Source organism: Rhopilema esculentum, chromosome 6 (assembly GCF_057945365.1).
Source record: "Rhopilema esculentum isolate cy_ngs chromosome 6, ASM5794536v1, whole genome shotgun sequence".
Taxonomy (NCBI): Eukaryota; Metazoa; Cnidaria; class Scyphozoa; order Rhizostomeae; family Rhizostomatidae; genus Rhopilema; species Rhopilema esculentum.
Window position 1 is genome coordinate 4,164,242 of NC_142820.1, and position 13,825 is coordinate 4,178,066.

The 13,825-nt window shown below is 38.0% G+C and overlaps 1 protein-coding gene across 2 annotated transcripts in view; it reads right to left on the reverse strand.

The window, feature by feature from the left end:
- Positions 1–13,825, reverse strand: part of LOC135686427 (sacsin) — a 35,302-nt gene extending 21,477 nt beyond the window's left edge. Inside the window, exons 1-5 of one of the 2 annotated variants that reach the window (XM_089109061.1) lie at positions 13,741–13,825; positions 7,209–7,274; positions 2,951–3,063; positions 1,405–1,509; positions 65–212 (exon numbers count right to left, since the gene is read on the reverse strand). In XM_089109061.1, coding sequence (XP_088965187.1) covers positions 65–212; positions 1,405–1,509; positions 2,951–3,063; positions 7,209–7,218 — 376 coding nt within the window. In that variant the 5' untranslated portion in view covers positions 7,219–7,274; positions 13,741–13,825. Of the gene's footprint in view, positions 1–64; positions 213–1,404; positions 1,510–2,950; positions 3,064–7,208; positions 7,275–12,450; positions 12,470–13,740 lie in introns of those variants that run through there. The other variant, XM_089109062.1, reaches the window with a different exon arrangement.

Consider the following 13,825-nt stretch of genomic DNA (forward strand, 5'->3'; position numbering starts at 1 on the left):
TGTGAATTTAGTGTCCATCCAAATCGCAAAGCCCTCTTACCTAGCAGCATATTATTTTTCTCACCTGTCATGTGGAAAACAGATTTGAAACCAAGCCCGAATTTTCCTACTTTGAAGGGATCTTTCTCCTTCACACTCTGTCCCAGCATCTGGATTCCCTCCCAATCTTTTTTACTAAAGAAAGCATCGTTATATGAATACAACGCAGGACCCTAGAAAAAGAAAGGAATTGATGAAATATTTAGATTTCGTTTGTTATGATGCAAAACAATAAATAAGCTTTTAAATTCACATAAAGCAAATTGCATGCTTTAGGACCCTTGAGACAATTTTTAGAATAACATGCAAGCAAGATAAGCAAGAAAGCAAAGAGTTAATGCAGAAAATTACAAATGGCTTTGAAACAGCAAACAATTTGAAAAATACTCCCGACACTATTCTGACACCCTTCACGTGTGACACTCTTCAGGGTATAAAAAGTCAGAACATAGAAAACTCTCAGCTAGGAAACAAAGTTGTGGATCGAAATAGGCCCATCAGAAATGCCTCCTCTGTCTTGTAGATTAGAAATAACAACGAAAACATGCGATTTTGTTAACGGACAGGACAGTATGACTAGAAAACCTAGATTGTGCAACAAAATATAATGGCGACATATTTTGAATACTGGTAGAGCCCGGTCGCCATTTCTCTAGCAGTTTTGGAACCTATCTACATAAGCACTGAAAAACCGCTTTTTGTAGACAGGAGTTCGATTGCACCCTAGGACTCCATTGGTACGATTTTCAACAGACAAGCGACGCTGATTGGGCAACCTTTCAGCATTTCTGATTGGCATATTTCAATCCACAATTGGGTATATTTATATATTTCCTAGCTCAGAGTTTTTGATCTAAATTCTGACGTTTTAAACAAGAAGACCTTATGTAGTTATGTTTGTTAGACGAAAAGTTTAAGTATGTTTATAAACGTTTGATTTTTTCAAAGCCATCTTTTATTTTTGTACCACGCAAAAGCTGTTTGCAGAAAAGTAGACTGTGGTCAACAGAAAAAAGGGAAATCAAATTTTATATAACAGCTTCGAATGGCAAAGTATGTGCAAATAACACTACAGAGTTTCTTAAAACATACTAATAACCACTTCCCGGTAAGACAAATCTTTTTTGGAAAAAGCTGCTCTAATATCCTTTGATCATATATTTCTGCGGTGTATCAAAACAATTTTTGGATTTTTTAGTGTAGCTTTTTGCATTAGTTCAAATAAATTTGGCATGGAGACAAAAAAGTATCTCTCCATGGTTAAATCGAAGTCTCTCCGTAAAAGGTACCACTCAATTAACAATTTCAAGCAAATGACAATTTTCAAATCTTTATTTAATGTAAGAAAAATCAATAAGTAGGTACTTTGAGTTCCTCCTTCCCTTGTGAAAATATAGTATCAATGCTGTTCTCGTCGTACACAAATCTGATTGTTGTTGCCCCTGCATCTTCAGCATTTTGCACAATTTCCTGTAAGTGAGTTTGATGATGAAAAGGATAGTAAAACCGTAACATGTTAATATGTGTGGATTAAAGTCTACACTACAGTTGATACCGTAACTTATACAGTTCAGAACCACGACGTTGTTGCTAACCAGCTTTTTCGATTTCAATATTTGTGAAGGATTTAGTGGCTTGTTCGTACATAGTTGATGTATTGGTCAAATCGGCCAGTTTTAGCCAACAATCGTTACTTTTGGCCTGTTCTGCTTGATTCAATGTCCATTTTGATATTGTAGACCTATTTGACGCAAAATTGTTTATTCCACCTGTTAGTTGCAAATCTCCTATCACATTATAAGCATAACGTTGGCTGCATTATAGTTTGAGAGTCGTTCATCAATCCACCTCAGAAAGTGTTATGTTACATTGAAAAATGCATAAAACACATTTTGATTTGCGTGATAGCCAAAACAAGAAATTGTGTAGTTTTAACGTGAACCAATCACTGAAGTTCTTAAAATACAAACAGCAGCATTATTATGGTCTATTGTAACAAAGAGCCAAGACTTCCTTAAAAGGTCAAGGGTAATATGTGATCACGTGACCTTTTCAAATTACGAAATCAGATCTTTTTCAACTGAATGTACAAAAAAATCCCTTTTTTTGGAATTGTTCTTTGTATTGTTTTCCACGTGTTTTACTTTGTTAACCTATTAGGTGGATTTGCTAATACCCTAGCCAAACGCTCTTGACATTTAACTCGACATCTCTCAACATTTTATCGAGGTAAATGTAGAGAATGTGGGTGGCTCATAACTGCAAAGACGAACAAAAGCAAACGATCGATTTCCTGTTAAGACAAAGTGAGTAATAACAGAAAAAAGGCAAAGAAGGAGAAATGAATCCTGTAACCTGAAGATGGTGAAACTTGAGAGCTGACTTAAACGCGTGCGTCATGTCTACAGAGACAGATCACACTGTCTGATAATCGAACTCTATCTTTGAGCACACAGATGCGAATGCTTCTATGGCACACAGATGCGAATGCCTCTATGGCACACAGATGCAAATGCCCCTATGGCACACAGATGCGAATGCCTCTATGGCACACAGATGCGAATGCCTCTATGGCACACAGATGCGAATGCCTCTATGGCACACAGATGCGAATGCTTCTATGGCACACAGATGCGAATGCCTCTATGGAACACAGATGCAAATGCCTCTATGGCCTCTTCCTTGGTAAGCAATGCTTCCACACAGTCGAACTTTTAACTTTATTTAGAAAAGTACATTTTACTTTTATTCACGTTGTTAGCTAGATAATGACAGTTATTGACACTATCTGTAAAGAGCTTAGAGGAAAACATTAGCTTCGTATTAAAAATGACAGTTTTATTTTTTCTTAAAAAAACCAGGGAAATGAACTTTGCAATATTTCTAGCTTAATATACTCCGATATACACACCTTGATTATCTGACCGTTGTCAGGGTACTGTGCTAATATGTTCTTTAACAGACGAATTAGGGATGGCGGTTTCAGCCCGAACTCCCCACTATCTTCTGCTTCTTGGTCAGGATCTGCAAGTAATCGAATCCAGTTGTAAAAAAATAATAAAGAACAAGGAATTTTGAAAAGTGACTTTGAAAAAAGCAAACATTTTGAAACATAACACACTGAAGCTTTTCAACCGACACTCTTCAGAGTATAAAACATCAGAACACCGATCGAAAACCTTAACCTAAGGGATATATAAACCCAATTATAGATTGAAATAGGCCAATCAGAAACGCGAGCACAAAATAGAAGGTGAGTATGGTATTTTTCTAAAACGCCTTAATAGCTTTCATACAGCCCTTTGGTTTACTTTTAAATAGGAAAAAAACAATTCCTTGCCATTTCTAGGTGCTCTATTAGACATATTCAGGGATAAGATAACACTACCAAATTGAACTAATCTCCTTTTCATGTCGTCGCATATTTGTTCTTTTTGTTTGCTATTTATTGACAGTATCATTCTAGAAGGGGATCTTAGTCGAATATTTCCAACTTTATTAATCTCGAACCTATGGATTGTAATGCTAGAATAAGAACTCTGCATCAAGTAAGATAATTATAAGGAGCTCAACTCTCGAGAAAATCGGCTTATTCTTTTCGATAATGCATTTATATTAATCTACGTCGGCCGGAATTTTAATCTGAAATATAATCTCACGTGTTGTCCTTTGCAAAATATACAATACATACGTACAAGGAGGATTCCTTTTGTCGTGATTTTGCAATCCCCCAGCCAACCCCCAACCCCCACTACAAGTGCGTAAATCCCATCTTTGACTTCTGCCCTGAACACAAAAAGGTTGCCATTCTTTTCATCCACTCAAAATGCGACCCTCTGCCGAGGAGAGAATCTTAAACAGCAATCATTCGCAGTAAAACTTTAGGGTTTCTTGGGGTTGAAAATCCTTGTAGACTTTTACTTGCATCAGTCACCAAAAATGGCGGTATTGATTTGCAAATTCCAAAAAACACAGATGTTATGCCAACATGAACAGCAACCAGTTCAATTTGGAACAAGGAATCAGAAAAAAAAGGAAAACGCGCACTGGAATTGTTGCCCTTCTAAGCAGAAACCCCGAGATGATATTGACAGTCTGTTCACAATACTTTGTATGGAACAAGGAATATCAGCACAAGGCATAGGACCACAAAGAACAAGGATCATGACGCTATACGAATACGAGAGCGCAGTGAAGCTACAAAAGGGGACATAACTCCTTGATTTGAAAAATATCCCACAAGTTCTGGAAAGCTTTCTTGAAAGCTCATTTATGTGGTATTTTCAGGTAAAATGCTCATTCAAAAATAATCCTAGAATCTTGACGTGTTTTGTCCATTGGATTCATTTTGGGCCAAACTTAAAATTATTGATGTCGGTTAACTTCTTCAAAAGGGAATGAAAGAGAACAAAGTTAGTTTTGTCAGTATTGTATGCAAATTTATAACAGTCCATTAATGTTGATAGTTTTTGGTGAGAAATATGAGATCATCTGCTTTAAAATAGATATTTATGATATCAGCAAACAGAAAAAATGACAATAGCTAGGAAGAATTAGGTAGGACCCTCACTTGTAGATGAGAAACAGTAGGGGACAAAGGACTGATCCCTGGGGAACACCACAAGTTATATCACACAGACTTAAAGAGAACCATTAAATTGAAAAAATTGTTTACGGTGATTGTGGTAAATATGGAACTAATACTTTCAGTCAAGGTAGTCAATGCATGCGCTGTGAAAATCTCCAAACCAACACAGACTAAGTATCTACAGGCTATGGGGGGTAATGACAAGAATATCTAGAACTCTACAGAACATGTCTCCACAGCTTTCCGACAGCAGTCATTGCCATTGACATGAAAGCAAGGTTCTATCTTCTCACTTTCCAAGGTTCTCTCCCACAACAGGCTACCGACCATACCTTATTATACGCGAGTAAATTGGATTTCAAAATATGTGGTAATTGACGCGATTCAACGAAATTGAAATATTCGAATGGTTTTTAATGAACGCAACTTTTTCAGCAAAACCATTTTTACTGAGACACATTCAAGTCAAGTACGGGAAAAACAAAAAAAATTACAGAAAAACTTCAAGACAGGGTGGATTGGAGATTCTAATAAAGGTATTAGTCACGTTTGAAGAGCCTGAAAAATTGTCCATTTTAGTGGCTAACGTGAAAGAGGTCGAGTATCCGTTGTCCAGGGGTGTCACTTCATACTTTTTGTTGGAGGGGGGGGGGGTTGCTGCATTTTTGCCCTGCGAAAAACATATTGCCATGCCAAAAGATGAAAAAGCCATGGAGGAAAATGAAAACTATAGATGTTTTAAAGGTATATTATTGTTTAAGAGTGATAAATTACGTTGTTTTTTGTCCTAAGACGTCACACTTTTGCTTTGACAACTTTTTGATAATTAGACATGGGTTGGGTGGGCAGGGTCGCAATTAAAAACCTTTCCTCTCTGTTGTACAACTTCAGGTTGTCTTGTAACGTGTGAGAATTAAACTATGTCAAGATAAAGTTTATATACATAAGGCCAATGCACACTGGCACGCTTGTTCCTTTAGTCGTACAAAGACACAATGTAATGCTTACTCAAAAGCACTACAAAAGCCCAAGCGGCACCTAAAAGGCGTGCCCTGTCACATAATCAACCTTCCCCCCCCCCAACAAGGCCAGTCACTTGACGACCCAGATTCCCTTATTTGAGAAAAGCTTTTGTATTGGATGTCGCCAATGGTTACGAGAAGTACTAATCAGGAAAACGAGAGCGAGAAAACAACTCGGAATGTTTCTATATGGAGACAAAATGGAGTCTCTCGAAAATTGAGAGCCTGCACCCCCCTTTCTTGACATCCATAGCGACGGCCATGTCAAAGCATTTGTTCAGGCATTATGGTGAATGCGGCAAGGGTTTGCTGAAGGGAGAATGATGAACTCTTTTAAATCAGCAACTCTTTCTAATTGTGATCAAAAGCAGACGGTGGTACACCAAAATCAAGAATCAAGATAATTCCTTTGAGGGGCGTTGCATTGACACATTGAAACCAAATCACAACTAACTGAGAACCTATGAAAGAATTTATACTTAGCGATACAGATCTAATTATTGTCTTCGGAGCTCCACGTTATTAAAAAAAATCAAAAGTTGTACGCGCCCGAGACTTTGAAGAAGTAGAAACAGTGATTCCCTTGCATGTTTTGGATGCTAAATCAGGGAACAAACTAAATGGCGTTTTATTGAACCCGACTTATGTGGACACTGGACAGAACATAAGAAAATCAGTGATACACGGTCCTTTTGAGTAGCTTAACTACAGTGACCCTTTTCGAGGCATTTCACTTACTCACTGCCCACGCCACCGTGGGGAGGGGGGGGGGGGTGCCATGGTCTCCCCATTTTTTTACTAAGCAAATGATTTCAAAGCGGCAATAAATGAAAGAAGCCTTGTCGCTTGGGCCCTGCTACTTGCTCTTTTTATAAGAACCAGTAAATTGTAAGTTTCAGGCTGACTGTTCTTAGTTTTTTTCCGAAAATCTGAGGCTAGATTGTTCTTGATTTGTTCACAAAATAATAAAGTGTAAGCAGTGCAATTGCTAGCTTATTTGCTCTAGGGAGAAATCAGGCCTCTTTTGCCGACAAAGTGAATAAGGCAACATTCATTTGCCGACAAGTTTGAATATTCACGGAAAAAGCACCCACGCATGGTTTAAAATCCTCGTTTTGGAAGATAAAACATTATTCAAGATTGCATTTTTTCTTCGGGAGATGTATCATACCCGTCCTCCAGACATGCACTAGCCCCCATTTCAGGGTCATTGCATATGCACATTATCACTTGAAGCCCTGGCGGGAAGTTGTGTGGACCCAGGCAGAACAGCTGTGCGAATAAGGTTATTTATGCGCATGTACTGTGGCCCTGCAACACTGATTGGTTTAAGACGGTATTGTTTCGAAACAAATGACTGAAGGTTTCGTCTCCCGAACAATTTTACAGTAGCTCTTAATAATTCTTAACTTTTGACCAATTTTGATGCTCGTGCTCTTATCAAATTGTTCTTATAAAAAAAGAGTGTAATTGTAAATTGGACAGAAATCTTCGCAGTACACACTATATAAGCAAACTGATTATTAAATCCTCATAACAAATAGAATAATATCACTCACCTCCATCCATCTTCTTTCTTTTACAGGCAGCCTCTTCAGTTGAATCGACACATATTCACCCTTCTCCTAGCAAAACACAAAAATGGTTTTCGATCAATTTACTTGTTTTGCCTTTACTTCATCGCAAGCAATAGCTGATTAAACACATAGGTGGAGGGAAAATGCTAGGAATGTTAGCTATTAAACCTTATTTCGTTTTATCTTTGAAAAAGAGCATTTGATCAAAATCAGTTTTTGTTAAAAGCTAGAAATGATCCATTTTGCACAAAAATGCTTTAGAAACAGTACCACAATTCAAAATTTGATAGGTAAATTCGATATCCGAGACTCCAAGCCCTGAAAAAAGTTTTAGGTTTATTTCCTTATACATAACTGCCACTTTTGCACCATCGATGGCAAATCACGATGGCACCTGAAGATTGATCAAACATATCAAAATACCAAGTAAAGAATTATTTAAAAAAGTATTAAATTATCGATATTATATTAAAAAAGCACAATATTTGCAATCAACCCATTTCCAACCTCGGTAATGTCAAACGTTTTCTTCTATACGAATCTTTTCTATACGAATCTTTTCTATAAGAATGTTGAGGCTCGAAATTAGTGAAATAAAATAAATGGTTAAGAATAGCAGTTTTAACTGATCTATTGCACGCATGGTAGGCTCGCTTTTTCGAAAGTTACGAAACAACCCTACCCAAATTGAAAAAAGCTAAGAAACTTTTGTAATTTGCAGTTTTAATTTGGCAATCGAAACATTGAACATCACTGTATATTGCAACACTACACTTGACATGCAGTTTGCATTCATTCTCAGTAACTTGCACACTCGAGAACTTTCCATTTAAAAATTTCTTTGAACTTCAACTTGACATTGACGAAGTTCAATGAGCTTAACTGTTTACAGATCTCAACAGAGTTAGTCATTCTAGGAAAACAAAATTCCCTGATGTGATCAATTTGTTAAAACCTGGCAAATCTTTAGGTCCCAACAGCATTCCTACTAAACTTCTAAAACATCTTTGCCCTCTGATCAGTACTCCGCTCTTTCAGATCATAAATGAATCTTTTCAATCTGGTACTTTTCCTAACAAGATGAAATTTGCCAAAGTAATTCCTGTGTTAAAAAAGGTTGTTCAATTACTGCTTCTAATTATCGTCTCATATCTCTCTTATCTGTCTTTAGCAAAATTTCTGAAAAAGTCATATATAAGCGTCTATATGACTTTCTAGATAACAGGGCATTTTTTAAAAATTTTCCACTGGTGGGGCATTTGAGAAAAGGGCATATAGATAAAAGGCAGAATTTACAGATAAACAGGCTTTCAAAAATATTCTTAAAACATTGTTATAGACCATAGAACAAAATCACTGATCGCTAGTTTATAACTAAAAGTGTCCATCTTTTCTGAAAAATTTCTTTACAAATTGACGTCTGCTATAAGTTTTAAAGTCTGGTTCTCGGTTTCTTCGTTCTTTTGCAGCACGAAAATGAGCAACAGCAGCTGTTGGGTCATAGTGAGCAGTTCCAATGCCATTCAATGCAATGAATTAGCGAGAATTAATTGTATCATCTGTCATTGATACTCTTGCATTACTGGCCACGATATTGTGATGCGAAACAATGTGTTCTGTTTGCATGGAATGTGGTGATAGACTCATAATGGCAGCAAATATTTTGTGCACAATTCCAGTCGTTATTGCTACTAACTTGCGCAAACGAACTGAGAGATTTGAACCGATATCATTGCCTTCTGGGAGAAATTCTACATCTTTGATTTTACTCCATTGCTCGCAACTGTCATCAGCAAACTTACCCTCATGGCCAGGGAAAAGGCGTTTTACGAAGGAAATACCTGCTTTTACAAAAACAGACAGTGAATTTGTGGTGCGAATTGCGAGGGAATTTTTTTTCTTCCCAAGCAGATTCCAGCTGTTGTTGATTTTTGCTGCTTTATATATTGAAGATTGTAGGTGGTCTATAACCAATTTGAGTCTGTCCTCCCCATCTGCTCTAACTCCTTGTGCAATAGCAACTGACCCATTCTTAGAAAGCTTTTTCGCTTCGTCTTTGTGCTCTTTGCATACTTTGCAACGTACATGGATGCGCTTTCTCCCATTTCTTACAGCTTCAAATTCCTGTAATTCAGAGAATTGTGCAATAATGCCTGTTAAACTCAGCTTAATTCCATGATAATAATGACTTGAGACACCATTTGTAGAATTATCAATTTTTTGCTCTTCTTAAATTTTTTCCAGAGCAGCAACCTCTTTTTGTACTTCTCCTTGTGAACTTTCTCCTTGTGGTCTTCCTTGTAGACCCCGATTCCTTGTTCTCCTTGAGGTGTTCCTTGAGTATTTCTGGAACTGCTTTTAAATGATTGATGACATCGCGATCAGAATTATTAGGTGGGATGCTGGCTTTAGGTCACATGGGTACTCTTGTACCCTCACCCTGCTGTTGCTGTGTATTAAAAGAAGATGTTATTTTGCTGCATTTGCTGGCAATAGTCGTTGCTTGGTCTTGTTTCCTTTTCTCATTTCTTCCCGCCCTTGGCATCTTCTTTCATAACAGCTCTAGCAAGTGTAAAACAAAATTCTTTGCTTTGGGTTTTAAAAAAAACTAAGGGGGGGGGGCACTTGGCACACAGACATACGGGGGGGTCAGTCCGATATTTTTGGTTCAAATGTTTGCCAAAAGTGATATTTTTGGGTTAAATATTTGTCAGAAATGATATTTTTGGGTCCTGCGAAAATAGTAGATACAATTCTGATATTTCTAGGTATCAAATTTAGAAACACTGATGTTTTTGGGTATTCGGGAGATTTCCATATCCGAATCAAATGTATTGTTCATGGATCTAATTTGCTGAGGTTTATTTTACCCACTTCAAGTCACGTCGGGAGTCATGTTACCATACTCTTTGGAAATTTTAATGCAACTTTTTGTACTCACTGTAAACTTTATATGACACGAAATATGCTAGAGTTTCAATTGTTATGAATATCCAAATTGAACATTTGCTCCATGTGTGGTAATGGCAACTGCAACTATTTACGGCTTTTTTGAATTGCAGATCTTATAAATTACAGCTATGTCATGATATCACACCCAAAATTCCAATTTGTGATATTTTTGGGTACAAGATATCAGTAAAACTGATATTTTTGGGTCTTATTGAAAATGAGCTGATATTTTTGGGTGGCCTTTAAATTTCTTGGACTTACCCCCCCCCCGTATGTCTATGTGCAGAGTGCCCCCCCCCCCCCCCTGGGAAAAAAACATTACAGTTTTCCCACTTACAAAACCGAGTTCGTTCAGCAGCAGGTACCTTTTACATCGTTCTCGTGTGGCGCCACGTGCTCTCAAGCACAGTGTGCCTAGCTTGAAATATGAGCTTTCCAAATTACAGACTTTGTGAATTGGAAAGGGAATCACCTATAGAAGCAGCAGTTCCAGGGAAAAATTGAATCCAGTTCCAGGGAATTGAGATTTGAAACCTCTTCAATGAAGATTTCATCCACAAATATCTCAAATAAAGTAAAAAGTAAAAAGTCACCGACAGGGGGCGAAACTACCGGGGGGGTGTAACACCCCCCCAATCCAAAAAATAGTCGATTTCGCAGGGCAATCGAAGATTTTGCAGGGCGCCAAGAACGGAACAGGTATGTAAGGAAATGCTCCGTTATGCATTTTAGAGAACGAAACAGGTATGTAAGGAAATGCTCCGTTATTTGCAATGCGAAAGCATTTCTTACCGTAAGTCATAGCCAATGGATGCAATGATTGATGCATATGTTTATGAGGGCAAGGTTGAGTCCATGCAAATTAATTTAAGTTGTAAATTATTTTCATGACAAGCACGGCGTCACTGGAGGGGAATAAGAGGCTGAAGGCCCTCACTTTGGTCAAGATCTGGAGGGGAATAAGAGGCTGAAGGCCCTCACTTATAATTGTTTCTATTACTTTTTAACAGTGCAGGAACTAAAAAACATAATAAATCGTTAAGATACCGATTTTGTTTCATCTAATTGCTAACTTTTTCACGTATATTTTTATCATTTTTCTTTTATTTGCATTAATTCAGTAAATCACTTTCTGTATCATTGCAATGTTTTAATTTTGGATGTGTAAACATGGCCTTCTCGATACAAGAAACTGCACATTTCTGTTCAGGAAATAAAATTCCCCCAATCAAAACAACATCTTCCTCTGTCATTCACAACTACGTGCAATCTGAAACGAAAGGTTGCCGTTCCTTTCCTTCCCCAGCGTCTAATACTAGAGTTTTAGCATGACATCCCCCTACCTATTTTTCCCAATAAACAATAATATTTTCAATAAACAATCAGTTCTTTTGGCACAATAGTATTTTGCTAAATTTTTGTCTGAAAGATGCTTTTTAGCCCTTTCACAAGGTATAATTTCAAAAATTTTCTTCACGTCGGACCCAACCATGGTGGGTCCTCCTATCTCACTAAACTTGATTCTTAGCCCCACTGGGCTAAATTTCGTTGCACTGTCTACATAATGTACCCCCCCCTCCCCAATTAGCTGTTTTTTAGCTTAATTTTGCAAACCAACATTAAGTGAAGTGAATATATAAAAACAATTTACGCTCACGTAGAGAAATAGATATTTCATAGGCAATGAAGTTTCAAGTTTGTTTTTATTGCTTAGAAGTTTGTCCTTGGTAAAGACCAGTGTACACTGGTAAAGCTTTCACTAGTAACCTTTAGACAAACCGTTGCTACGAGGTCTGCAGGGCACCACTTAGTTTTGCAGGGCAGAAACCCTTTTCACCCCCCCAAACCTATTGGCCAAGTTACGCCCCTGGCACCGAATCATAAGGGCACTTAAGTGGTGGGGCAAACATGCTCCACTGGTGGGGCAATGAAAGGGGCTGGTGGGGAATTTCCCCACCACTTTATATGTTAACAAATGCCCTGCTAGTTCAGTTTGGATTCCGTGAAAATCACTCTATTAATCAGGCTTCCGTGAACTGAACTGAACTGAACTGAACTGGACTGGACTGGACTGGACTGGACTGGACTGGACTGGACTGGACTGGACTGGACTGGACTGGACTGGACTGGACTGGACTGGACTGGACTGGACTGGACTGGACTGGACTGGACTGGACTGGACTGGACTGGACTGAACTGGACTGGACTGGACTGAACTGAACTGAACTGATCACTTCAGCAAAATGGCCAGAAAATTTAAGAAACTGCCTACCAGCACTGGACCTTAATTTCCTATAAAAATACGTGTAATCTATCTTAAATAAAAAATAACAAGAAACGATGTTCAACTGGATTTTGTTGTAAATAGTAGCTACTAGTATGGTAATATCTGTATGATATTTGAGACGACTGAACAGTTTTTCGAATCTGCAACAAAGTCCAGAAAACATTACGGTTGCACGGTCACGGTCATTGACCGGAGGAAGTTTTGAGAAACAATAGAATTTTGGAGGGAGGTCTTCGTAAAAAAGAATTATAGAAAACAATAGAAGCAACTTATTTTGGACTGATTTCTTTGTTGAACTTTTAAAACACACTTTAAATCTGTTGCAGAATCGATTGGTGGTGGGTGCGAGCCCCTAGGCTTTGGGAAGAAGGGGAAAAATAAACCAAAATCTTTAGGCTAGGCCCTTTTACTGCTAGAAAACACATTTTTATCAAATAAGAAACGCCAATTTTATCTGAAGGGAACGCCCATGACTAGCTTTTGATTACGTAAAGGCAGCAATTGTCTCTCGATTTATAACATCTTTCAACCCTTTTACCCTAGCTACGCCCTATCAACTGTTGTTGCCTCAAAAAATTGGAGGAAGGTTTTGGCAGGGAAAATTTTGACCGGAGGAAGGTTAAGGACTTTTCTGGAATTTGATCTTCAGCCTACAAATATAAATCTGATTCTGCAGACACGGAAGCCAATAATGCTGCGTAACAATTCGAAAACTATAAAATTTTGAACATTCTTTATTTCCAACATTCGCTATCTCAAACCGATTTCAGTTTTCCTTGAGAGTTCGAGATTGTGGACATAAACTGTATTTTGAAATGTAGGAGATTTTCGGCCCAGGGTGCATTCCATGTAGTTTACGCCGGAGATCTCCGGCGTGGATTTAGCTTTTTCCTCGGCGTAGCGGCGTGAAATTTGCTATTTGCGAGCCTTGGCGCATTGGCGTACGTGATAAATTTTCGCGATGGGCGTAGCAAAAACGGTACTTGTACAGAATACGTGAGCAGCCTGATTATATTGATATGGACAGTAAAAGCAATGCAAACTATAGATTAATCGAAAGCTGGTATGTTTTACACTTGGCGTAGCAACTAGAATAGGTTGAAATTTCTCTGGCGTGGGTCTAACATGGAATGCACCCTGGTTTTCGGCGCAATTATTGCAACTTGTGCTTCAGTCATGCATACAAATGAAAATATAGTTTTGTTATATTCAACAATATCTATGTCTGATGATTAATCTGACCGTGTAATAGGGTCCTCAAAAAGAATGACTTACGTTAGGCTTTATGACTTCCACGACATACCGTCAGTTGCAGCGAGAGCAGGAGAGGACGATAGAGACGCGCACCGAATTTTATATT